The sequence below is a fragment of the Heloderma suspectum genome, chromosome 3 (genome assembly GCF_057233095.1).
Source record: "Heloderma suspectum isolate Gila_16-S chromosome 3, 16-S_ref, whole genome shotgun sequence".
Lineage (NCBI taxonomy): Eukaryota > Metazoa > Chordata > Lepidosauria > Squamata > Helodermatidae > Heloderma > Heloderma suspectum.
This window is the reverse complement of record NC_139460.1, coordinates 14,299,062-14,325,662: the sequence shown is the minus strand read 5'-3', so window position 1 is coordinate 14,325,662 and position 26,601 is coordinate 14,299,062. Positions and strand designations below refer to the sequence as shown.

Here is a 26,601-nt window from a genome sequence, read left to right as displayed (position 1 = left end):
GCCCATTATTCCGTGACCTGCACTTTGGGATGATCAAGAAGAGATCCTGGCCTTCTTCTCTGTGACATCCTTTCAAGTACTTGAAAGGTTGTCACAGTGTGTGTGTGTGCGTGTGTGTGTTTTAATGGCAAAACTTCCAGATTGCTCTCTCTTGCTTTGTTTACTTTTTAAACACTGAGTCAACAGCTGAACCTCCAAAAAGCTTGAAGGAAGGGTGACACAGCCCGGCAACATTGCCATTTCCAGTTAACGCTTTTAAACAAACGAACTGGGGGTCTTCATTTTTTATATTCATTTTGTTGCTTTTCAACTATTGACCACATTGAGCACACAGTGGCACATTCCTTGCCGCTCCATTAGAGGTAATTACAGGGGATTTAAAATATCTGCTGTGGGATGGCAGCACATGATGCCCTGCTGGTAGTAGGCACTGATTTGTAATTATCATTTGTCATCCACCTCTCCTTTTGTGAAGCTGTGTGTGTGTGCGTGTGTGTGTGTGTTCGTAGGGGAGGGACGCTCTGTTCAACAGCGGCTAATTGGAGAACAGGGCGGGCTCTTCTTAAGGCAGGGCTTGCTATGACGTGAATTGCCAAGCTGAATTAGGGATGAGCGAGAAGTTTGCTTGGCTCATTTTTTTGTAATGAGAATGTCCCCAAATCCACAAGCTTCTTCATAAATGGGATGAGAAGTACTCAAGATTAAAAACACATTGAAAACCCCAAATGTGGGAGAAAACAAAACTGACAGATTCGTCCATCCGCCCCCAGGGCTCTTTGAGTCTGAATCCGTGGAGGCTCAGGTGTCAGGGCCTTTTCTGTGGTGGCCCCCACTCTGTGGAACCCCCTCCCTAGGGAACTCCATCATGCCCCCTCTTTAATGAGCTTCCGTCGTGCATTAGAAACGTGGTTGTTCAGGCAGGCATTTGGGGTGGGTTAGGGTATTTTAGAAAATGTTTTTATTGTAGAATTTTATTGTTTTAAACTGTTTTATTGTATGTTGTACATCGCCCAGAGTGGCTGGGTGACCAGCCAGATGGGTGATTAATAAATTTAATAATAAATAAATAAATAAATAAATAAAAAATCCCTGGGTATTCAACCGTGTTTGTGGTGCCGAATTAAGGTTGCCACCTCTTTTTTTTCTGGCAGGATCGTCATCTTCACCAGCTATATGGCAGGCAGGTACAAGTTGCCCTTCTCATGCTGGTAACAGCCTTAGCTATTGAATTTAGCTGGTGCAGATGGCTGAAAAAATCATTTCGGTTCATTTTTCATAAGAATTTACCAAAATTTGCACATTTCTTGTATGGTGAGGTGGAAAACCTGAGCTGCAGGGGCCACCTGTGCCCCCCCCCAGGCATTTTCTGCATCCCCCCCCATGGGTAGAGATATCAGAGAAATCCGCTGTGGATTCAAATGAGGCTGGATTCTTTGGAATCTGGCCTCAGGAATCCGCAGCAGATCAGGACCACTTACCTCTGCTCTAGGAGGACTGGAGGCAGAATGGCACTCGGCTTCTTCTTTATTTTTATTTTATTTTATTTACTAAATTTATTAATCACCCATCTGGCTGGTCACCCAGCCACTCTGGGCGATGTACAAAGTATATAATAAAACAGTTTAAAACAATAAAATTCCACAGTAATAACATTTTCTAAAATTCCCTAACTCACCCCAAATGCCTGCCTGAACAACCACGCTTTTAATGCGCAGCAGAAGCTCATTAAAGAGGGGGCATGGCGGAATTCCCTAGGGAGGGAGTTCCACAGAGTGGGGGCCACCACAGAGAAGGCCCTCTCCCTCGTCCCCACCAGTCTCGCTGTCCTGGTTGATGGGACAGAGAGAAGGCCATCCGAGGCTGATCTTGTTAAGCGGCCTGTCTGGTGTTGCTGGAGGCGCTCCTTAAGATAGGCTGGGCCGGAACCATATAGGGTCTTAAAGGTCAAAACCAACACCTTGAATTTGGCCCGGAAAACAACTGGTAACCAGTGCAACTCCTTCAGCACTGGAGTGATGTGATCTCGTCGGCGGCTGCCTTTAATCAGGCGAGCTGCCGCGTTCTGTACCAGCTGCAGCTTCCAAACCATCTTCAAGGGTAACCCCACGTAGAGCGCATTACAGTAGTGTAAATGAGAGGAGACCAGGGCATGTACTACTGAGGGGAGCAGATGGTTGGGATGGAAGGGGCACAGTTGCCATATCAGATAGAGTTGATACAGCGCTGTCTGGCTCACAGCTGACACCTGAGCCTCCACGGACAGCTGGGAGTCCAAAATGACCCCCAGGCTTCGGACCTGGTCTTTCAAGGATAACTGTACCCCATTCAACACCAGGTCAACATCCCCCAGCCTCCTCTTGTCTCCCACCAAAAGTACCTCGGTCTTGTCAGGGTTCAGCTTCAGCTTATTCCTCCCCATCCAGCCACTCACCATCTCTAGACATTTGGACAGGGATTCTATGGCCAACCTTGGTGAAGATTTGAATGAGAGGTAGAGCTGTGTGTCATCCGCATATTGATGACACTGCACCCCAAACCTCCTGATGATAGCCCCCAGCAGCTTCACATAGATGTTAAATAGCATCATGGAGAGGATGGAACCCTGTGGCACCCCACAAGTGAGTGGCCACGGGTCCGAAACGTCCTCTCCCAGTGCTACCCTCTGGTACCTGCCGGAGAGGAAGGACCGGAACCACTGCAATACGGTGTCCCCAGTGCCCATCCCCTCCAGGCGGTCCAGGAGGATACGGTATCAAAAGCCGTTGAGAGGTCGAGGAGAACAAGGAAGGAGCATTCACCCCTATCCAGAGCCCTCTTGCCAGCCAGAGCCGTTCGCCTCCTCCCAATCGCCATGTCTTTTCTTTAAAAAAAAAAAGGTGATTGGCAGGATGTATAATTGGCAGACACAAATAGAGTCATGAATCTTGCGTCTAAGTCTATGGGCACATCCTGCCAATCTGTACACCCCACCTATGGGTGCTGTGATCCCCCGGCCTCTGATTTCCCTGATGCTTGTACTACTTCCTGGAGATTCTCAGATGTATCACTGAGATGTCTGTACATGTGTATGTCATGTGCGTATAGCCCCGGACAAGCCAGCCAGCAGCACATCAGCCTGACAGATTTGTCCATCCCTAGCTGAATGTACCTCACCAGCCATGTATTGTGGTCTGTCAAGTGCTTGACAATCTCCCTGATTCTTCCATCCCAAGCATACATCCCAAGCATCCCAAGCAAACAGGAAGGTTTGAGCACCAGTGGTCTCCCCTATGTTGTCGATGGGCTGTGTTGGGGTTTGGGGACATAGGTTGTGTGGGCCCTGTCCTAAGTGAATTGGGAGATGGGCCACTAGGGAGTGCAAGACCAGAAAAGAACTGGTCTTTGAGGCATGCAGGGAAGCCTGTCAAAACGTTGAGCCTTCCAGCATCTAAACCAGATTCTAGTTTTCTTTCTTCCATTTCATGGAAGTTCTCATGGTTCACTGTTCTAGGCTGTCCATGCTTTTTCATCTGATGGGAGAGCTTAAGGTGGATTGTGTAACAAAACTTGTCCTGTCTCCTAAGGGCTCATGGGCAGTACTGAGTCAGCATGTGCTCAGAAGGTATTTTTGGTCCTAGCTGTGTTTGTCCCAGCTGTGTTCTGGTCACCACAACAGTGGGCAGGTTGCATGATGATGTACTTATCTGGACAAGGACAAGCAAGCAAGTTTGTAGACTCTTTGCAGAGGTGACAATTCCCTAATGAATCTAGCGGTACCTGCAAGTTCCACTGTAACTCCAACCACCTGCCTTTCCCCACCAGTCCTTGGGCAGGTCAACATAGACCTCAGGTCCACTGTTTCTTTAAAAAGGACCCACCACAAAAATGAAACTGGGCCAGTTTCACAGGTTACCGTCACTTAAGGTTTTTTAACAGGTGCGTGCAGCACACTCCATGCTCTAATGGAGGTGTCACTCATCCTTTCCTGCTGTGGAGTGTGGACTGGACCAGGTGCTATGGCCCTGATTCACTCTCCTAAATGTGGTGGTTAGTGGGACCTAGACTGGGACTTATCTCTCCAGCCACTCAGCCATCTGCCCCACCTCTGAGCCCACTGGGTATGGAAGCACAACATCTGAATCACCTCCATGTACTTACAATCAAAAGGAGATTGTGGAGTTGATTCCCAATTTTTTTCTGGGACTATGCATGTTGTAGGGATGTACAGACTGTGTAAAATCTGCTCGGTCTGTGTTTTGTGGATTGTCATGCGCCTTTTGTTCCATCATCCGCTCACAGACAGATGCGAACATTTTTTTTGGTCATGCAGAAAAATACACAAATAATTACGTATTTACATAAGCATTTACATAAGTGTTTACATAATTTGCCTTAGTACGTAACATTTAGCATATTATCCCCCCTTCCATTTAATGTTTCCTCAGCAGAAACATATGTATTTTCCTATGAATTTATATGCATAAATTTTGGGAAAGTAAAAAAACCATCTGAAAGCCCACGGACGCCACGCAGCCTGAGGGGTTCACTCTGCAGTGGATTCCACAGGTTGGATTCTTAGAAATATGAGCTCATTTTAGTCCATTTCAAATTTCTCCAGCATCCCTAGCATGCTGGTTTTTACTCATGGACCGTATTTGAATCTCTTGGTCCCATGTGAATGGACAGAGGTAGCATAGTTGTGCTGGGTGGCAGGGGAGATCGACCTGCTCACGTTCCCACCCCCTACTATGTGGAGAAGAGCAACTGAGGCAGTGCCATCCAACCCAGACCTGTATCTTAAGAACTTGGTCACTGCATCTCTTGTGAAGTTTCCTTTTCTCCATGTCCTGGTTATGGTAACAATGCTGCACTACGTAGCAGGCCTGTGGTTAGAATCTCTGAGGTAATTTAGGTGAAGCCCTTGAAACGCTCAAAAAAAGTACTAGAACAACCTGGTTGTGCCCTCCAGATGTGTTGGACTACAACACCCATCAGCCAATGGCTATGATGGCTAGGGATTATGGGAGTAGTCCAACTCACCTGGAAGGGACCAGGCTGGGAAAGGTTGCGTTAGCGGCATTGTGATTCACTACAACCTCTCAACGCAAACACCACATTTCAGTGGGGAGTCAAAAAGGCATTCTCGCATTTTCTTGTAGTGGTCTCAATGCAAGATTTACTTTACACAGTTCCTTAATGTTCTTTTTTGTCTTCTTTTGCCTCCTAGAAGTATCGCTACCAAGATGAGGATGCTCCACACGATCATACTTTACCTCGTTTAACTCATGAAGTGAGGGGGCCGGAGCTGGTTCACATTTCTGAAAAGAATTTATCACAGATAGAAAATGTCCATGGATACGTCCTCCAGTCACACATCTCACCTTTGAAGGTCGGTGATGCTTCTCCATTGTGATTTTTAGTTGTTGTTTTTAAAAAGATAAAATAAAAAGAAAGGGATCGAACTCGGTTTCTAAAAGCTGCAGGTTCCTCTTGTCTTAAGCTGTAACTTGATGCATCTTTGTGCAAATTCTAATCTTTTTGGAAACGGTTTAATGATCGGCATGTGTTTTTTGTGCTCAGAAAGGTTAATGGTGATGTGCAACAGAGTTTGGTGCTGTTCTGTAGAAAAGCTGAGTTTGTGGGAGGAAGAAAATATTCCCGTGCACAAACTTTTCAAAGAGTGAATAAGCATTGCGGAAATTAAGTTGTGCATTTTTCATGGTGCTGCACAACCCCTCTTTGTCCTTGTTTCAAAATTAATCTGGTGTTTGCAATAGATAATGATGGGCCAAATCCTTTGCCTGGTAGTTAGGTGGTAGATGGTCCATAATTAGCTGTGCTGTAGAATTTCCAAGCATGTTGCTCTTTCATGTGAGGAAGAAAAATGTGGTTCCTGGTGTCAGGTTCCTGTTTGTTGAGCTGCGTGCTGATGTTGTCTTTCAATACAGTTTATGGTACATAAATGCCAAGAGTTTGCAAAAAAGAGAGAAGTTGTCTATCATGAGCTGTCATGTGCTTGTGCAGTAATACTCTCTGAAATATGTTCTTGTTTGTTGTTCAGTCATCAAGTCGTGTCCAACTCATTGTGACCCCATGGACCATAGTGTCAGGGTGGACACTGAGCCCATAGAATCCCAGAGTAGTTCTGATTCTGAGGTGGAGCAGCCGCTCGTGGGAGAGGAGCGCACTCATCCCTCCCAGGGCCAACAGCTGGCAGAGATTCCTCCCACCGGCATTCCTGATTTAGATAGCAGTCCCGGGAGTGAGAGAGCACAGGAAGAGGGCTTGCTGGACGTGCGACGTTGATGCAAGGAGTGGCGCCAAACGGAGGGCGCGGAAAGGAGGCGTAGTGCCCGGTTGGCGTGCAAGCAACAGTTGCGCCCAGAGGATCCAAGGGAAAAGGGGAGGGACTCTCCCTAGTCCTTAAGTTCAGGGTCTGCCAGTGATTCTCCTTCAAGCGGGGACCAACTGTTCCAACTCAGGGCATAGGTACTCTGCTGCTCTTAGCTAGTCGCTGATAGTAGAGTTGTTAAGTTGTAAATGGAATAAAGCTTTGAAAAGAATCCCTTTGTCTGCGTCTGGATTTGGCTACTAGATAAGATTGAAAGAGGCTGCCAAGGAGCTCCTGACACATAGCACGCCAGGCCTTCCTGTCCTCCTCTTTCTCCCGGAGTGAGCTCAACTAGGGATGGCAGAGAATTCCTCCACGGATTCCAGTGAGGCCAGATTCTTTAGAATCTGGCCCCCCAGAATCCGTGGCGGAACGGCCTCCTGCGCCCCCCCCCCCGCGGAATCCCCCTGGGACGGAACTCACCTGGGGTGGATGCGGCGGATTTGGTGGCGGCAGCTCCAGTGGCGGCGGCTGCTCTGGTCGCTGGTCTCCTGGCTGGCTGTGGCCGGGCTGCTGCGGCCACCATTGGCATCCTTGCAGCTGTGATAGGCTATGTAAGCATTTACATAGCCTATCACGACTAATCCCCCCCCAAATAAACAGTGTACGCAAATGGTGCCGGCTATGGCGGCCACCATTTGCGTTCCCTATTTTCCGCCATTTTATTCTACGTAAATATTTACGTAGGCTATTATGGTGAAAAAAAAAGGGGAACACAAATAGCACCCACTACGCTATTTGCGTTCCCCTTTTTTTTTTGCCATAATAGCCTACATAAATATTTACATAGGATAAAATGGCGAAAAATAGGGAATGCAAATGGCAGCCGCCGTAGCCACCGCCATTTGCATATGCCTTTTTTTTGTTTTTGGGTTACCGTGTTAGGCTACGTAAATACTTACGTAGCCTATCACGGCAGCCTGACTGGACGCAAATGGTGGCCACTACGGCGGCCGCCATTTGCGTCCACAGCAACCCGTCTGCAGCCGGAAATCCAGCTGCGGACGGCCCTGGCCAGCTGCTCCATGGAGCCTCCGCGGAGCGGAGCCATCCGGGCAGGATTCCGGGGGGGAGGACCAGATCACCTCCCCCCATCAAGGATTCCAGGGGGAGGGAAGGAGCGCCTCCCCCCCCCTGCGAAAAATTCTGCGAAAAGGTAAGTGAGTTTCGTACATCCCTAGCAGCTCAAGTTCATATTCATTGCATCGGTGATGCTATCTAGCCATCTCATCCTCTGCTGTCCCCTTCTCCTTTTCCCTTCAGTCTTTCCCAGCATCAGGTCTTTTCCAGTGACTTTTCTCTTCGCATTAGGTGGCCAAAATATTTGAGCTTCAGCTTCAGTATCTGTCCTTCCAATGAGCAGTCAGGGTTGGTTTCCCTTTAGGACTGGCTGATTTGACCTCCTTGCAGTCCAGGGGACTCCTAAGAGTCTTCCCCAGCACCACAGTTCAAAAGCATTGATTCTTCGGCGCTCAGCATTCCTTATAGTCCAGCTCTCACAGCCATACATTACTACTGGGAAAACCATAGCTTTGATTATACGGAGCTTTGTTGGCAAAGCTCTGTCTCTGCTTCTTACTATGCTGTATAGGTTTGTCATAACTTTCCTCCCAAGGAGCAAGCGTCTTTTAATTTCATGGCTACAGTCACCATCTGCGGTGATCTTGGAGCCCAAGAAAATGAAATCTGTCACTGCTTCCGTTTCTTCCCCTTCTATATGCCAGGAAGTGATGGGGCCAGATGCCATGATCTTAGTTTTTTTAATGTTGAGTTTCAAACCAGCTTTTGCACTTTCCACTTTCACCCTCAACAAGAGGCTCTTTAGATCCTCTTCGCTTTCTGCCATTAGGGTGGTATCGTCTGCGTATCTGCGGTTGTTGATAATTCTCCCGGCATCCTTAATTCCGACCTGTGATTCATCCGTCCTGGCATTTCTCATGATGTACTCTGCATATAAGTTAAATAAGCAGGGGGACAATACGCAGCCTTGTCATACTCCTTTCCCAATTTTGAACCAATCGGTTGTTCCATGTCCGGTTCTTACTGTTGCTTCTTGGCCCCCGTACAGGTTTCTCAGGACACAGGTAAGGTGGTCTGTTACTCCCATCTCTTTAAGAATTGGCCACAATCCACACAATCAAAGGCTTTAGCGTAGTCAATGTAGCAGAAATAGACGTTTTTCTGGAATTCTCTTGCTTTCTCCATGATGCAGCGAATGTTGGCGATTTGATCTCAGTTCCTCTGCCTCTTCAAAACCCAGCTTGTACTTCCGGTAGTTCTCGGTTCCCATACTGCTGAAGCCTAACTTGTAGGATTTTAAGCATAACCTTGTTGGCATGTGAAATGAGTGCAACTGTACAGTAGTTTGAACACTCTTTGGCATTGCCCTTCTTTGGAATTGGAATGTAACTAGGGATGTCGGAGTATTTCTCCACGAATCTCCGGGAGGCCGAATGCCAACGCATTCAGACCCCCGAAATTGGTGGGGAAATTCTCCGACACCCCCCGCCCCCCCCGGGATGGAACTTACCTTGTGTGAATGTCCCTCGCGGCGGCGGGTCCCGGCAGCGGTGCAGCGGCGACAGCGGTGGCTGGTCCTCCGACCAGCTCCCGCCACCGCCATTTCCAAGTAAAGTAAAAAAAAAAAAAAAACGCGATAGGCTACGTAAAGATTTACGTAGCCTATCACGGCTAGATTTTCAAAGTCAGCCATGATAGGCTATGCAAATCTTTACGTAGCCTATGACGGCTGACTTTGGAAAAAAAAAAAAGTGCGTACGCAAATGGTGGCGCCCATGGGCGCTGCCATTTGTATACGTGCTTCCCCCCCCAAAGTCAGCCATGATCGGCTACGTAAAGATTTACGTAGCCTATCACGGCTGACTTTGAAAATCTAGCCGTGATAGGCTATGTAAATCTTTACGCAGGCTATCACGTTTTTTTTTTTTAAACTTTACTTTTTTCTTTCGTGGCCGGGGAGATGGGGCGCTCCCCCCCGGCCAGGATTTCGGCGGGGAGGTATGGGGCGCCTCCCCCACGGCCAGAATTTCGGCGGGGAGGGGCGGGGCGCCTCCCCACCCGCCAAGAATTTCGGGGGGAGAAACGAAGCGCCTCCCGCCCCCCAAAAAAGCTGCGGGACCAGGTAAGGGACTTTCGTCCATCCCTAAAACTGACCTTTTCCAGTCTTGTGTCCACTCCTAAGTGTTCCAAATATGTTGGCATATTGAGTGCAGCACTTTAACAGCATCATCTTTTAGGATTTTAAATAGCTCAGCTGGAATACTGTCATCTCCGCTAGCTTTGTTGTTAGTAACGCTTCCTAAGGCCCACTTGACTTCACTCTCTAGGATGTCCGGCTCAAGTTCAGTGACCACACTGTCATGGCTATCAGGGACATTAAGATCTTTCCTGCATAGTTATGTTCTTGTTTAGTGGCATACAAAGTCATACATGCTGTGCCTCTAAATAGCAGGATGCTTGGTTAGACTGCGGCGTCATTACTGGTATTTCTCTCTTTTACTGGTCCCAGGTTGCATACTCCAGTGTGCTCCTTGACACCTGTTGCTCCCTTGGCAGGCTTACTCAGCAGCAACTATTCCGGTGCTGGGTGGCTCCCCTTTTTATTTCCCACAGTGCCAAGGAGCAATGCTATGTCAGGAACATTGTGGGAAAATTAAATGTTGTCTGCCTACCACTGGCGCTACATAAAGGGAGCCCAGGGCAAGTGTTGCAGATAGGGTCTTAAGGAGCGCCTCCAGCAATACCAGACAGGTCGCTTAACAAGATCAGCCTCGGATGGCTTTCTCTCTGTCCCATCAGCCAGGACAGCTAGACTGGTGGGGACGAGGGAGAGGGCCTTCTCTGTGGTGGCCCCCACTCTGTGGAACTCCCTCCCTAGGGAACTCGGCCATGCCCCCTCTTTAATAAGCTTCCGCCGCACATTAAAAATGTGGTTGTTCAGGCAGGCATTCGGGGTGGGTTAGGGTAATGTCAGAAATATGATGTTTTACTGTGGAATTTTATTATTTTAAACTGTTCTATTATACATTCTGTACATCGCCCGGATTGGCTGGGTGACCAGCCACATGGGCCATTAATAAATTTAATAAACAAACAAACAAACAAATAAATAAAATACGGTCCCGCTGGGTGCTGTGGCCCTGGCAATGGCCTGAGGATACTGCATTGGTGATCTTTTATACCGGTTTTATATCGGTTTTCTGTCCTTACGTGAATGGTTTTTAAAAAAATACTTTATATACTCTATTTTAATAAGTTTTAATTTTTGTGAACCACCCAGACAGCTTCGGCTAAGGGGTGGTATAGAAATATAATACCTGAAATATAATACATGAAAGCTGCTTGTTCACTTGCCTCTCGCTCTGACCCAGTCAACAGGGGTGGTGAGAAGGGGGAGCAGGAGATGCCCCAGCCCACTGGCTCACAGGCTGTCAGGCAAGCAAGTGGAAGCAATGATGGGAAAGAGGACGAGGAGCAAGACAAGGGTGGTGAGAAGGGGGACTCACTGAGGCCCATTGAGGGTGTCGTGCCCAGAGGCCCTCTAGAGCGGGCACAACCCGCCGTCGAAAACTGCCACACATCAGAGCATCAACTGACAACTGTGGGGTCTGAGGCTGAGATTGAGCTAGCAAGCTGCTTAAGACTGCATGCGCTCATGCCCCAGGGGTTTGTTCAGGCACAGAAGACAGTTATTGTTGTTGTTGTTCAGTTGTTCAGTCGTTAAGTCGTGTCCGACTCTTCGTGACCCCATGGACCATAGCACGCCAGGCCTTCCTGTCCTCCGCTCTCTCCCAGAGTGTGCTCAAGTTCATATTCATTGCATCCGTGATGCTATCTAGCCATCTCATCCTCTGCCGTCCCCTTCTCCTTTTGCCTTCAATCTTTCCCAGCATCAGGGTCTTTTCCAGAGAGTTTTCTCTTCGCATTGTTGTTGTTCAGTCATTCAGTCGTGTCCGACTCTTCGTGACCCCATGGACCATAGCACACCAGGCCCTCCTGTCCTCCGCTCTCTCCCGGAGTGTGCTCAAGTTCATATTCATTGCATCGGTGATGCTATCTAGACAACAGAAGACAGTGGTGCTAAGCAATTTTAGACCCTGGACTCAGTTCTTTTATGCCCCCGCTTTAGACATCCATTGTATGTCTTCAGTTGTGAAACACACTCTTCTTCCCCTGCGCCACCCCTCTATGCTTTACAACTGCTTCTACACTCCTAATGATGTCAGAGCCAAACAAACAAATGGTTGGCTAAAACCTGATTTATTTATTTTTTTAAAAGGAAGCAAAACTCTGATCATGTGCAGTTACACATTTTAAACCCACTTAAATCATAGCACCCTCATGACCTCGGGCATCAGATGGAGTTTGCTTGCACTGCTGAATGCAGTTGCTTGGGTATAAGCACCATTTCGTTGTAGAAAAGGGATAATCTATTTCTAAAGGGAAATACAAATAGAAAGGCACATCTGTTGCCATGTACATGCCTGGCCAGTCTCTCCCCAAATTTATTTATTTGTTAATGTGTTTTATGTATTTATTTTAGGGATGTACGAAAGGTACTTACCTTTCGCGGATTATGTTTATGGTTTGGGGGGAGGAGTTCTGTCCCTCCCCCCGGAATCCTCACCAGGGGGGGAGGCGCTCTGTTCCTCCCCACCCCCCCGGAATCCTGGCCGGCCGGCTGTGCTCCACACGGATTCTGCGGAGCCGCCGGTCAGCTCCGCCAGCAGCTGGACATCTAGCCGCTGGCTAGCAGGGACACAAATGGCGGCAGCCGTAGATGCCACTGTTTGCATCCCTGCAGTCAGCCGTGATAGGCTATGTAAATGTTTACGTAGCCTATCACGGCTGACTTAAAAAAAAACAACAACAACGCGCGTACGCAAATGGCGGCGGCCACAGGCGCCGCCATTTGCGTTCCTTATTTTGGCACGTCTTAGTCTACGTAAACATTTATGTAGACTAAGACGGCGAAAATAAGGGGAACGCAAATAGCGTAGCGTCTGCTACGCTATTTGCATTCCCCTTATTTTCGCCGTCTTAGTCTATGTAAATGTTTACGTAGACTACGACGTGCCAAAATAAGGAATGCAAATGGCGGCGGCCATGGCCGCCGCCATTTGCGTACACGCGTTGTTGTTGTTTTTAAGTCAGCTGTGATAGGCTACGTAAACATTTACGTAGCCTATCACATTTTTTTTAAAAAAACCTAGCCGTCATAGGCTACGTAAATCTTTACATAGCCTATCACGTTTTTGTTTTTGTTTTTAAAACTGGAAATGGAGGCGGTGGTTAGACGGTTGAACCGGCCGCCGCCGCCAGGAAGATCTGCCCAAGGTAAGTCTCGTCCCGGGGGGGGCGGGGGGCGGCCGTTCCACCACCGATTTCGGGGGGCCGAATGCTCTGGCATTCGGCCTCCCCGAGATCCGTGGCGGAATTTTCGTACATCCCTAATTTATTTATTACATTTCTATGCCACCCAATGGCCAAAGGTCTCTGGTGCAGGGGAGATGCACCACTGGCAGGAGGGAATAGGGGTTTTCAACATCGGTCCTTGTCATTGGCAGGTGGTAGGGAGCCCCGGGACTGGCCAGGCCCTGAAATCCTAGGATTCCCTCCATCTGCCATTGCCTGCTGCACAGCAACACTTTCTGTCTGCTATAGTCTGGGCCCTTCTTCCCTTCCATCAGCATATAGCAGGGAGTCTGGGTGAGGGATGGCGCAGTCGCCCGATTCCATCTGTGATTCTGGCAGAACCACCCTGCCCGCACCCCTGAACCCCACTCGCTGAGCCCCTGCCTGCACTCGCCCCCACCCGTGCTCAGTCAGCGCCCACACTCACCCTGGTAGCCTTGACAAGCTCCCCGGTCGCCATTTGTGAAACCTAAAATGGCGACCGCAAAAATGTGCATATTTGCGTATGCGAAAATGCGTGGTTTTGCAAAAGCACACATTTGCATATGCTCACAAGTGCGTATTTTGTGAATGTGCATATTTGCGCATGTGTGGACCTGCACATTTTGCATAAATGAGCATTTCACACATACGCAAATATGCACATTTGCAAAAATGTGCATTTTCATGCATACATAAATATGCACATACTTGTGATCACCATTTTAGTTTTCAAAAAATGGTGACTGAGGAGCTCGATGAGGCTCCCGGGGTGAGTGCAGGCTGCTCGCTGAGTGGAGGAGGGGCTCAAGCATGGTCTGGGGACGGGCGAGCCGGGGCAGGGCCTGGGCAGTTCCCAGAGAACCCAGATGGGGGTAGGTTTGCACATCCTTAGTCTGGGCTTGAGAATGCCCATCGAGGGTCTGTATTTGGATAGGTCTGCCCACCGTTTTGGCCTGGCCCTGGTGCTTTGGCTGGAATACTCTTAGGCAGCAGGAACCGTTGGGCTGATCTGTGAGCCGACTCCAGTGAGGACCACAGCAAAAGGATGGTGGAGACCAGAGGAGGCTGGTGGCTCTGATTTTGATGCGGCTGTGCATTGATTATGGGTTTTAGTTAGAACCCACCAGAACTCTAGAGGAGCTATCCAAGGTTCTGACAAGGTGGCTTCAGCAACTTGGATAGTTCCTTTAGAGGTCTGGCTGGTTCTGGCTGAAACCAAGAATAGAATCACAGCCCCACTGAAATTGGAGCCACCAGCCCCCACTGATGGAGTCCAGTGGTGTCGTCAGAGCTGGATTCTGGGGCAGAGGTCCAGGGCCCCATCTAGCAGAATGAGCGGGGGGGGGGGGCTCCACGCAGCAGGCCTGGCTTACCAGATATTGAAGTAAGGAAGTGACGTAATGCAGAGTGCCATCTGAAAGAGGAGGGCCACCATAAATCCATTAAGGTCAGAGTCCAAGTTACTTAACTACACCACTGATGGAGACTCCCCCCATCTCTCCCAAAATTGCATGTTATTGGTATTATGCGCTTGTATGTAAAATTTTGCATTTTCAAAGATGGCCTTGCAGTCGCCTTTGACTAAATCAGCCACCTTTGCTTTTGTGCTTGGGCGTTGTATATAATTCCAATTGAAGTTAAAAGGGATCTATGCAAGGATTCAGCTAGTGGGCCTTATTGACTCTGCATTCAGATCTGATCTGAAAAGATGCGACTCCAAAACGTTTCATCAGTGTGCATGCCTTCATTTAACACTAGATGGTGCAGTTAGCTGGGGATCCCTTTGGTCTAGGAACTCTGAGCTGCAGGTATTCAATAACTGAATATTGAGAAGGCTTCTGATGAAGGAACCTAATGTGAGAAAAATCAAACAGTGGCTTGCCTGAGATTGACTTACTGCATGCGACTCTGTAGCAGCAATGCTTTAAGGATTGTGTCCTGTCCTAGCTTGGCATTGGGTTCCCAGGGCAGACTGGGTTACAGTGGTGGTACTGCCTAGAAAGGCTGAATCTTGCCTGGCACAGCAAGGTCATATCCGATGAGGCAAGGTCACGTCAGGTGAGGCAAGGTCAGATGAGGCAATGCAGGCTCCCAGAGGCGTGGTAATGTAGGTCAAGTCTGCCAGGACCTTGGACAGATCACTGGCTGAACCCACAAAGAGCAGTTGTCTCAGCAACGTGCAGATGCCTTCCTTCCGAACCCTTCTGGAGTCTGGCAGGTCCAGACTTGATGTTAACTCCATCCCTTCTGAGGAGCTGTCTTCTTCTTAAAAGGCCATTGTCAAATTCTGCAGTCCTTCTCTACTGGTTTCCATGGCATTGAGGCATTGAGGACTGCATTGGAGGGGTGCCCTCTGAGTATGAGGAGTCTGGTAAAGCCAAGTCCTCTGGCCTGGAAGGTCCTGGAGTAGCAGATGAAGGATTGCTGGACAAAGCCTCCTCCTCCCTTGAGACCTTCTCTGAGTCAGAGAGCATATCAAAGCTAGGGAACATGACAGGTTGCTATGCATTTTTGCAGTCAAAAGGTCAGGGGAAATGTGGCACAGGACTTCATAAGCCATCCATGTTGGGGGAAAGTTTTGAGGTTTCTGTTTGGGAGAAACTTTTTGAAGAATTTTGAGAGAAGCTGGAAACGTTGATAAGACAAGCAAAATTCCACACGTCTGTGGTTACTGTTGACAGGTGACAGGGTTGGGTTCTGTTCTGTGTAGAAGCTGAAAGAGCATTAGGGATGGGAAAGCGCATACTTTTTTTAAAAAAAGCCCAAACTCTTTCAAGGAATGTTTTACAACTCCCCTGCTGCATCTGCAATTCAAATGTACCAGTTTATCATGATCTCTCATCTCTCTCTCCCTCTCTGATTGAAGTACTGCCATCTTCAGTTCCTCCAGGGAATAGATCTAATCAGTATTCGTCAGACAAGAGCAAAACCAGAGTCTGCTAATATGAGTCTTCAGGACTTGTAATAATTACTGGATTAGTGTTTCTTCTTCTTCTTCTTCTTCTTCTTCTTCTTCTTCTTCTTCTTCTTCTTCTTCTTCTTCTTCCTGTAAGTGCTTTAGAACATTTGGGAAAGGTCTGTATACTCTGCATCTATGCCAGGAAAACCATTAGGGAGGGCAAGGTGTGGGGCAGAGGAGTCTCCTCAACGCTAGAACTTTGCCCATCTGGTACAACTGTGTTCTGTCAGGAGCTGAGCATTCACAACTGAAAAGACAGTGATTTTCCCAGGTTCCATCCACCCCTTGCCTTGCTGACTACTTATGTTTAGGGATGGTGCAGGCACCTCACTCGGCCCAGGAATCTGCCGAATTCGCCCCACTCCACCCGCACCCCGAAACCCAGCTCAGTGAACCCCCACCCCCCACCCTGTGCACAAGGATGGGACTCACCACAGCCACTCGGCATCCATGTGAGGGAACAGTTTTGAGCAAGATGGGGCTCTGTATTTTTGTAGATCCACTGTTTGCACAGTAGATCTACACAACGGTGGCCATCAAGGTTCATTTCAGCCATAGAAATGAATCTTTACTGCCACCATTGTGTAGGGCTACTGTGCAAACAGTAAATATATAAAAACACAGAACCCCATCTTGCACAAAAATGGAGGCTTGTTGAAAAACAAGAGCCCAGCAGCTCGCCCTGCGCTTCTCACCAGGTTGGGTAAGTAGCAGGGATTTAGCAAGCAGCATGTGAGCTGGGCAGGGGAGGTTACCTCCATCCCTACTTATGTTGTGAATCTAAGTTGGAATCTTTGGCCCCAGCTAGGGTTGGCATCAGGGGTTGGCATCATTGGGCATCTGCTGAGGCCCTCTCACCAGAAAGGGGCCCACTGCTGCCAAACCCAGGAGTCCCCTGGAGACACTGCTGCCAAACCCAGAGGCTCTTCCTCTTTCCTTGCTGTCACTTTCTGTTCACTTGTCCTCTTTAAGCAAGTGAGCGGTGACAAGAGCAAGGAGCAGGAGACTCCACTCATCTTGGCCTCACCGTCTGGGCACCGGTACTGACTGAGCCCAAAGGGAGAGTCCAAGTAAATGCGAAGCAATGGAAAAGAGGTGGACCGACTCAGATATGGGGTCATCAGGCAGCATCTTGCCCAAGGACACCCCCAAAACCTGGAGCTAGCACTAGCCCTGTGATGCATCCAATTCCATCCTGGTTCCAAGTGTGACCTGCTAGATTCCTGCCGGCTCCACCTTGAGACACCAGGTTCCTCCCTCCAGCTTTGCCCAGGATGGAAGCCAATAATTTTGAAATGAAAAGGTTGACAACCTTCATGGCACCCCTTCCCCCTCCATAAGCTGTTAATGGGCTCAAACTGGGGGAACGTGGCAGCAGGGCCCAGACTTTGTATACTTTCTGCCACCAGGACAGCTTACAGGCAGGAGAAAGGGAAGACTTGGGCCTTGCCACTCCACTGCACAACCCTGATGGTGCAGAGATTGTAAGGAGGGAGACTGCAGATTGTCATCCCAGTTGAATTGGGCGACCTGAGGATCATCATCATCCCAAGAGAGCCCAGGGCAGCACACAACATAATCAAAATACATCAGTAATACATAATTAAAAACACTGACTGTACAATGACACTAAAAACATGAAACATACAGTCTTATAGCAGTACGGTCCCCGTATGTCTCAAATTCCCAGGTGAACAAACAGGTTTTTATTTGTTGTCTGCAAGGCCAAATGCACTTCCTTGGGGAGGGAATTCCACCATCAGGGTGCCACCACAGAAAAGGTCCTACCTTGAATCACCACACCATGGGTCATGCCCTCTGGTGGGATCATAACCAAGACCTTCTCAGCTTATTGTAAAACACAGGTTGGTCAGTACTGGGAGAGGCAATTCCAAGTTACTGGAAAATACGTAATATATTTGGAAATAATGTAATATATTACATTAACCGGAAAAATTTAATATATACATCTTTAAAAAAACAAACCACACAATGTTTTATATATCTCTGATTAGGGATGGATGGACCACCCTGCACCTGCCCCACGAAGTGCTCTCTGAACCCCGAGCACTTACCCTACCCAGGCAAGCAGTGCAGGGCGAGCTGCTGGGCAGTTCGTGGGGTGATCAGCAGCAACATGCGGGCATTTGCTCCCCCCGTCGAGCACCATTTGCCACTCATATGGCTGCTTGTTCTTTTCCCTAAATATCCAACCTACGCAAATGAGGGGCTTAAAGGGGCAATATCCACAACATTACAGGACATTGTGTAATGTTGCCTGCAACGTTGTGGGCATTTCCCTTTTAAGGCCTCCATTTGTATAGATGGGATGCTTACAGAAAAGACTGAGCAGCCATTCAAGGGGGAAGTGGCATTCAAGAGAGAAGAGGCCCATGTGCTTGCACAGCTCGGCACACACCGAGCTGGACAGGTGCTGGGGTCTGGGGACTGTAATTCAGGGGGCCAAGCTGGCGATTACTCACTGGGCTTCGAGCCCCAACCAGGTGCCCCCACAATTCCTATCTCTGATCTCTCTTTAGCCTCCACTACTTAGCACTCTTTTTTTGCATGCGCTGTGCTCATTGATTGCATGCTGATCGAACAAAAATACACAAAATGTTACGTGCCAGCAAAAGTCAAGTAAATTGCATAGGGATGGCAGAGAATTCTGCCACGGATCTCGGTGAGGCCATATGCCAGTGCATTCGGCCCCCCGAACTCTGTGTCAGAACGGCCTGCCACCCCCCGCCCCCCCACGGATCCCCCCCTGGGATGAGACTTACCTGGGGCGGATCTTCCCGGCGGCAGCGGCTCCGGCAGCGGCTGCGGCGGTGGTGGCTGCGGTTTGCTGGTCTTCCGACCGGCTGCCGCTGCCGCCATTTCCGGTCCTGTTAAAAAAAAAGACATGATAGGCTACGTAAATCTTTATGTAGCCTATCATGGCTGGGTGGGTTTAAAAAACAAACAAACCATGTACGCTATTTGTGTTCCCCTTATTTTTGCCGTCTTAGTCTACGTAAATATTTACGTAGACTAAGACAGCAAAAATAAGGAACGCAAATGGTGGCAGCCATAGCTGCCGCCTTTTGCGTACGCAGTTGTTGTTTTTTTCCCCAGAGCCCTCCACGGCTGGAAATCCGGCTGCGGACGGCTCTGGCCTGGCTGGGCCTGGACGGCTGCTCCGCAGAGCTGCTGCAGAGCACAGCCGGCCACGGAGGATTCTGGGGGGGAGGAATGGATCGCCTCCCCCCTGTCGAGGATTCCGGGAGGAGGGATGGAACGCCTCCCCCCCCACCATCAATATAATCCGCGAAAGGTAAGTGACTTTCGTACATCCCTAAAATTGCGGTGGATGTTTTTGCATACTTTTCTGAAGGGAGAAAAATAAAATCCAATTAAACAAAAACAGATTCATAGTTTGTATTTCTATGAATCTGATCTGTTGATTCCGCAGCAGATCAGCATTTTCCAAGTTGCGTGGATTCCATGGACCTCTGTATCATTTATTTTTTAACTTTCCAGAACTGCACACAAATTTCGTCATATGAAAATTAGGGATATTAGAGAATTCCGCCACGGATCCCAGGGAGGCTGAATTCCAGTGAATTTGGCCCCTCGGAATCCGTGGCGGAATGGAGCAACCCGCCCCACTACCCTGCGAAAGCACCACGAAATGGAGCCTACCTGGCTGCGGCTCCGGAGGCGGTGGTGGCTTCGGCGGTGGCTCCAGCGGTGGCTCCAGCAGCAGTGGCGGTTCCAGCGGCGGCGGCAGCTCCAGCCACTGCTGGGCTGCGGCTGCAAATGGCGACCGCTACACCGGCCACCATTTGTGTCTGTGGCAAGCCGTAATAGGCTACATAAGTATCTACGTAGCCTATCACGGCTCAGGGCAGAGACGCAAATGGCGTAGCCACCACCATTTGTGTCCCTGTCTTTAGCCGTGATAGGCTACGTAAATATATACATAGCCTATTACGGCTAAAGACAGGGACGCAAATGGCGGTGGCTATGGCGGCAGCCCAGCGGCTGGATGTCTGGCTGCGGGCGGTCCTGGCTGGCGGCTCCGCAGAGTTGCCGTGAAGTGGAGCCGGCCGGGGAAGATTCCGGGGGGAGGGACAGAATGCCTCCCCGCCACCGTGGATTGTCCATCGCAGAGCCAGGTAGGTTATTCGTATATCCCTAATGAAAATATGAACTTGCTGGAAAATACGCTCATATATGCAACATTTTAAAAAACAACACAGCCTCCACTATGTAGCAGTCATTTTTGTGTGCTGTCTGCTCATTGATTGTACGCTGAGCTAACAAAAATACGCAAAATGTTACATGCCAGCAAAAGCTAAGTTTTTGCATACTTTTCTGAAGGGGGAAAAATAAAATCCAGTTCTATCAATGAACAGATGATTGAATGAAAGATGCCTGACAATCTGTGAAACACAGATGGAATGGATTAATCAAAGTCTGTACATCCCTAGTAGCCAGGTAGACTGCGCTAGCCCTGCCTGCCTGCCTGCCTTCCAGAACCCAGCAAAATGCCAGTCTTGGACCATGTTACCTGCCTCTTGTCCTTCAGGTACAAGGTTGATGTCTGCTGTGATCTACACTTCTTGCCTCGTAGCCCACTGGACCTTGACAGTTTCAGATAGGGGGGCCACTTATGAACTGCCAAAAAAGAGGAAAAGCATCCCCCCCAAAGGATGAAAGAGGAGACAAATCATGTGAAACTTGCATATGCTTACTTATATGTGGGGATGCAAATTTAGAAATAAGTATTAGAATGTGAATAGAAACACACTCTCACCATAGTGTCCCAAGACATGGTCTGAAGGCACATGAGGCTGCCACCTTGCTGAAGCTAAGTGGGTCTGGGTCTGGCCAGTGCTTGGAGGGGAGACGTCCTGGGAACTGCATGTAGCCACCTTGAGTTCCACAATGGAAGAAAGGTGGGATATAAATGCGATAAGTAAATAAAATAAATAAATAGTCTGGAAGACTGTGACCAGGTGACCTGTATACCTGCCTGTCCAGTCTGCTGTCCAGGCACTAACTGGTGATGAGCAACTGTTCTTACGGTTCTTTATCTTTAAACTGGAATTGGATAGGATAGCTCCTTAAATTGAGGATGCCTTCAAATAGGGGACAGTCCTCTGGCAGCCCTTCAAATAGAAGACTGTTCTCTATAAAAGGGGACACATGGCCACCTTAGTCTCAGTTCAGATGTGATTGTTCCTTCTTGTTGTTTATTCGGTCAGTCGCTTCCGACTCTTCATGACTTCATGGACCAGCCCACGCCAGAGCTTCCTGTTGGCCATCGCCACCTCCAGCTCCCCCAAGGTCGAGTCTGTCACCTCCAGAATATCATCCATCCATCTTGCCCTTGGTCGGCCCCTCTTCCTTTTGCCTTCCACTTTCCCTAGCATCAGCATCTTCTCCAGGGTATCCTGTCTTCTCATTATGTGGCCAAAGTACTTCAGTTCTGCCTTTAATATCATTCCCTCAAGTGAGCAGTCTGGCTTTATTTCCTGGAGTATGGACTGGTTTGATCTTCTTGCAGTCCAAGGCACTCTCAGAATTTTCCTCCAGCACCACAGTTCAAAAGCATCTATCTATCTTCCTTCGCTCAGCCTTCCTTATGGTCCAGCTCTCACAGCCATAGGTTACTATGGGGAATACCATTGCTTGAACTATGCGGACCTTTGTTGTCAGTGTGATGTCTCTGCTCTTAACTATTTTATCAAGATTTGTCATTGCTGTCCTCCCAAGAAGTAAATGTCTTCTGATTTCCTGGCTGCAGTCAGCGTCTGCAATAATCTTTGCGCCTAGAAAGACAAAGTCTGTCACTGCCTCCACATTTTCTCCCTCTATTTGCCAGTTCTCAATCAAGCTGGTTGCCATAATCTTGGTTTTTTTTGTGGTTTAACTGCAACCCAGCTTTTGCACTTTCTTCTTTCACCTTTGTCATGAGGTTCCTCAGCTCCTCCTCGCTTTCAGCCATCAAAGTGGTATCATCTGCATATCTGAGATGGTTAACGTTTCTTCCAGCGATTTTAACTCCAGCCTTGGCTTCATCAAGCCCAGCACGTCGCATGATTGTTCCTTAGGAGCACCTATATTTCTAGCCACCTCACTGGTCCTGCCTGTGTACTAGTGACTAGCAGGGATGCTGGAGAAATTTGAGATGGACGAAAATGCGTTTGGATTTCTAAGAATACGACCTGCGGAATCTGCTGCAGTCTGGCCTGCTCTGGCTGCGCAGAGTCCGTGGACTTTTGGATCTTTATTTTTTACTTTCCTGAAATGTACACAAATTTATTCATAGGATAAATACGCAAGTTGCTGGTGAGACTGGTAAAATATATGTGGGGAAATGTTGACTGCGATGGGGGACAATATGCTAAATGTTACGTACTAAAGTAAATTACGTAAATTTTTATGTAAAAAAATATATGTAGAAAACCCTCTTATGAAGTTATTTGCATATTTTTCTGCACAGTGAAAAAGAAACTGAATCTGGATGTGAATGGACACCGGAATGAATGATACTGCGCAATCCATGAAACACGTGCGAGACAGATTTCACAAAATCCGGATATGCCTAGTGACTGGTCCTATCAATGACTAAATGGGCCTAGGCATAAACAAACTGATGGCTCAAAGAAGTGCACAATCTGAAGGATAACTGTGTTCCAATCCATGTTTTAGTCCAGGAAGTGAGAACAGGGTTCACTGACTTAAAAATGTGGACCGAACGAAATTGTGCAATATCCTTAATTCCCACTTAACAACTGATTATTCGATACTTAGCACTTGCCTCTTGGTTAATTGTCAGCCCCTGGGCTTCTTGGCCATTCTAAAGAGAGAAATCTTGTCTTTGCACCTTGTTGCGATCTGTTGTTGTTGCTTGTTTAAGGTGGATGTACTGCCTGGACACAATCACAGAACAGGCTTTCAAATGGTCTTTAGCCTGAGTTTGATTGAATCTTGTAACACTGCTCATGCCATCATCCCTGTCACTTTGCTGTCCTGATTGTAGAATTGTGAAGTTATAGAGAATGATCCCAAACGTTCCTTGAATTGTTTGTTCTATGAAGCTTTGCAGAGAGGTTTTAACACCTTGGAGTAGGGATGGACGCCACCCCCATGTCCAGGTTCTCCAGGTGCCCACTGAGCCCCTGCCCCCATGTGCGCACCCCCAGACCCATGCCCAACCTCCCCTGCCCACTCACCAAGCTGCCTGCACTCACCTGGGATACCTCCACGAGCGCTGAGGGTACCATTTTGCAGAAGAAAGTGGCAATTGCAAATATGTGCGCATCTACTTGTACACAAAATGGCACAGTGAATAGCCCATATACGCAAGACTACAGGCATAAATGGGTCATTTCGACTAGATGTGTGCATATTTGCGATCATGATTTTCTTCCGCACAGTGTCGCTCATAGACAGGTCCTGGGTAAGTGTGAGCGGCTTGGCAAGTGTGTGGGGAGGGGGGGTTGAGTGGAGGCAGGGGCTCGGCAGGGGCAGCTCAGGGGTGTGTGTGCGGGTGTGTGCGTGTGCGGGGGGGGCGGACTCCCGGACTTAACCAGATGCCTGTGCCATCCCTGACTTGAATCGCCTAACAAATGAATGGCCTGGCCTGAGTATATTTTCCTTGAATACTGAAAGGGTGTGGTAGACAGGAAAGAAAATATTCTTTATCAATTCTTCCAGAAAATTTAACAACAGATGATGGGTGGGTAGCTGGCTGTCAAATGTTGCTTTGCTGTTGCCCATCATAAGCTGTTGCTTATATTGCTGGAAAGAAATAACTGCATTCCCGTGGTTTGCTTTGAATTCCTGAACCCCCCCCCCTTAATTAAATTGTCAGCTGACAGAAACAATTTGATTAGATCGCTTAAACCTGTCACTTGCCAAACTGATAAACAAGATGCTGTGTGCAGGTACCTAAATTGGGCTAAAACAGCCGTCATTCTTGGGTTCAGGATTAAAACTGAACTACACTTTGAAGAGGGGGAGAGCAGTAAGTCAAGTGTGATAGCATTTTGCCAGCATTCAGCATTTTGTTCTACATTGTTCTGTTTTACAGTGTGTGATTTGTTTTCATAGATTCATAGAGTTGAAAGGTACTCTGGTCCAGACTCCAGACCCTTGCTAATACAGGAAAACTACTGCTGATAGGTGGCCACCTACCATTTTCTTCAAAACCCCTACCCAAGTTCCAGGGCAGGTGGTGTTGTTGTTTGGCCCAAGGATCTAAAAAGTGAGCAGGGCAAAGGTTGGGGACCTTTTCTTGCCTGGTCTGACAGCCTTCTCCCCATTTATATCCTCAGTTGTCTGCATTCCGGCTGAATTTGCAAGTGGGTTAAAGATTCTACAGCTATAAAGTGAGATCTACGGTGAGATTAAACGTATGCGTAAACTTGCACAGAACTCCATTTCTTTCTTTCTTTTTTCCATTTGTGAGGAATGATGTTTGCCCACCAGAGAAGGTATGTGCGTTGTTGGCGGGGAGTAGAGAATGAATGGTGGCAAGGGAGGCAAATTGTGAAGATAGGGCCAAGGGGCAGACAGGGAAATATGTAAGGATGGGGGATACAGCTCTTTTACTAATATATTTTCCAGAGGGGAGGGGAGGCGTCATAGCTCAGGGGTAGACCACATGCTTTGCATTCAGAAGGTCCCAGGTTGCCAAGAACTGCTGACTTCTGCCTTCAGAACTACATTCTCTCCAGAAATAATATTCTGGCTCCAGTCTGGTGCCACCCAGAAAGATGGCCATTCGTTTTTTCTCAGGAGGAAGGAATACAAGGAGACTTCCTGTCTGTCTGGTACTTTCCTCAAGCAACAAGGTCTGCCTGAGCTCCGGTGTACCTCTGTGTTTCTAGTCATTCTGGTCCTGATTCTTGGCTTGTTGTCCTGTCCTCCTGGCTCCTGATTTGTCCTCTGATATTGATAGGAATGTACAAGAATTTTGTTCCTGTTTTCAAATCATGCAAACACAACCTATTCGTAACCCTGAATGCAAGCAGGAGCATAATTCTTGGGAAATTTTCACAATGTCTTGAGCTTGCATTCACATTCAAAAGTGTGCCTTTGCCTCCCAAAATGACATTTTCATGCTTTAGCCTATCGGGCGGGGGGGGGGGAGTGGACATTTTTCATATGTGAACATGTGCATTTTTCCTGTTCGGAAAAAAAGACGCTTGTGTTTGGGAGCGATAACAAGGCAAGATGAGCATCAAGGTGGAAAATGGATGACCTAAACAAGCTCAAACATCACTCATTCTCCCAACCATAGATCTTGACTACTTTGTGACCCTAACTTCTAGGCCATGGCCCAGCCCTGTCACAGGATCAATCCCTGGCATCTCCAGTTAAAAGGATCCCAGGAATCAGGGGAGGGGATCCCTTTGCTTGAGATTTTGAAGGGCCTCAGCCAATCAGAATAGGCAGTACTGGACTACACGGACCATTGGTTTGACCTGCTAAGCTGCCTCATATATATGTCCTTGTTTAGTGTCCAGATTTTCAGCAGACACTGCCTACACATTTCCAGTGTCTTAACCATGAGCCTAGGGACTAGAAGCCTACTCTTTAAAAAGTTAAGGTTGCAATTATTGAGATTCTGTAATTGCTACTAGTCACCGGGCTACATAGACAGAGCCCATAGTCCATGGCGCAATTGTGGTCATGCAAACTTCTAAATCCTCTGGTTCTGAGAGATTTGGGTGTAAAATTTCCTCATACTTATATGGACATTGCAGTGGCTTAGAGGAATGAACTCCTATGTTCGGCAGAAAAAAAATGATGACTGCCAAGTAGGGATGTCAGAGAATTTCGCCACGAATCTCGGGGAGGCCAAATGCCAGCGCATTCAGCCCCCAGAAATCGGTGGCAAAACGGTCTGCCCCCCCGCCCCCCCGGGATGGGACTTACCTTTGGTGAATGTCCCTGGCGGTGGTGGCTCCGGCGGCGGTTTGATGGCGGTGCGGCGGCAGCGGCCGGTCTTCCGACCGGCTGCCGCCGCCGCCATTTCCAGTAAAAAAAACACAAAAAAATGTAATAGGCTACGTAAAGATCTACGTAGCCTATCACAGCTAGATTTTCAAAAAATACTGTGATAGGCTACGTAAATGTTTACGTAGCCTATCACGGCTGAGTGAAGAAAAAAAAACACACGCGTATGCAAATAGTGGCGCCCATGGGCACCGCCAGTTGCGTTCCTTATTTTGCATTCCTTATTTTGGCACATGTAGTCTACATAAACATTTACATAGACTACGGCGAAAATAAGGGCAATGCAAATAGCGTTCCGTAGCCTATCACGGTGTTTTCTGAAAATCTAGCCATAATAGGCTACGTAAATCTTTATGTAGCCTATCACGTTTGTTGTTTTGTTTTGTTTTTTTACTTGGAAATGGTGGCGGCGGCGGCAGCCGGTCGGAAGACCGGCCGCCACAGCCACCGCCGCCGAACTGCCGCCGAGAGCCGCCGCCACCAGGGACATTCGGACAAGGTAAGTCCCATCCCGGGGGGGGTGTGTGGACCGTTTCTCCACCAATTTCGGGGGGCTGAATGCGTTGGCATTCGGCCTCCCGGAGATTCGTGGAGAAATTCTCTGACATCCCTACTGCCAAGGACAGATCTTTTTGGATGGATGGGATTTGAAAACCTTGAATGCCATTGTGGTTTCTAATACACTGGCGTGCCATGCGTGCATCTGCTTTCAGATTTCAGCATCTCTCAGCGGCTAAAAAAAGAAGAAAAAAAGAAATGATTAAAAACTTGGTAATTGACTTTGTGAAATGTTTTAGAGCTGACGATCAATCTGATGCTAAGCAGGGAAGGTGGAGGA

General features: G+C 48.2%; 1 protein-coding gene across 1 annotated transcript in view; it reads left to right on the top strand.

The window, feature by feature from the left end:
* DLG2 (discs large MAGUK scaffold protein 2) overlaps nucleotides 1-26,601 on the top strand; it is a 1,591,953-nt gene that overhangs the window by 765,396 nt on the left and 799,956 nt on the right. The window contains exon 7 of the mRNA XM_084842537.1: nucleotides 5,207-5,368. Coding sequence (XP_084698663.1) covers nucleotides 5,207-5,368 — 162 coding nt within the window. The remainder of the gene's footprint in view (nucleotides 1-5,206; nucleotides 5,369-26,601) is intronic.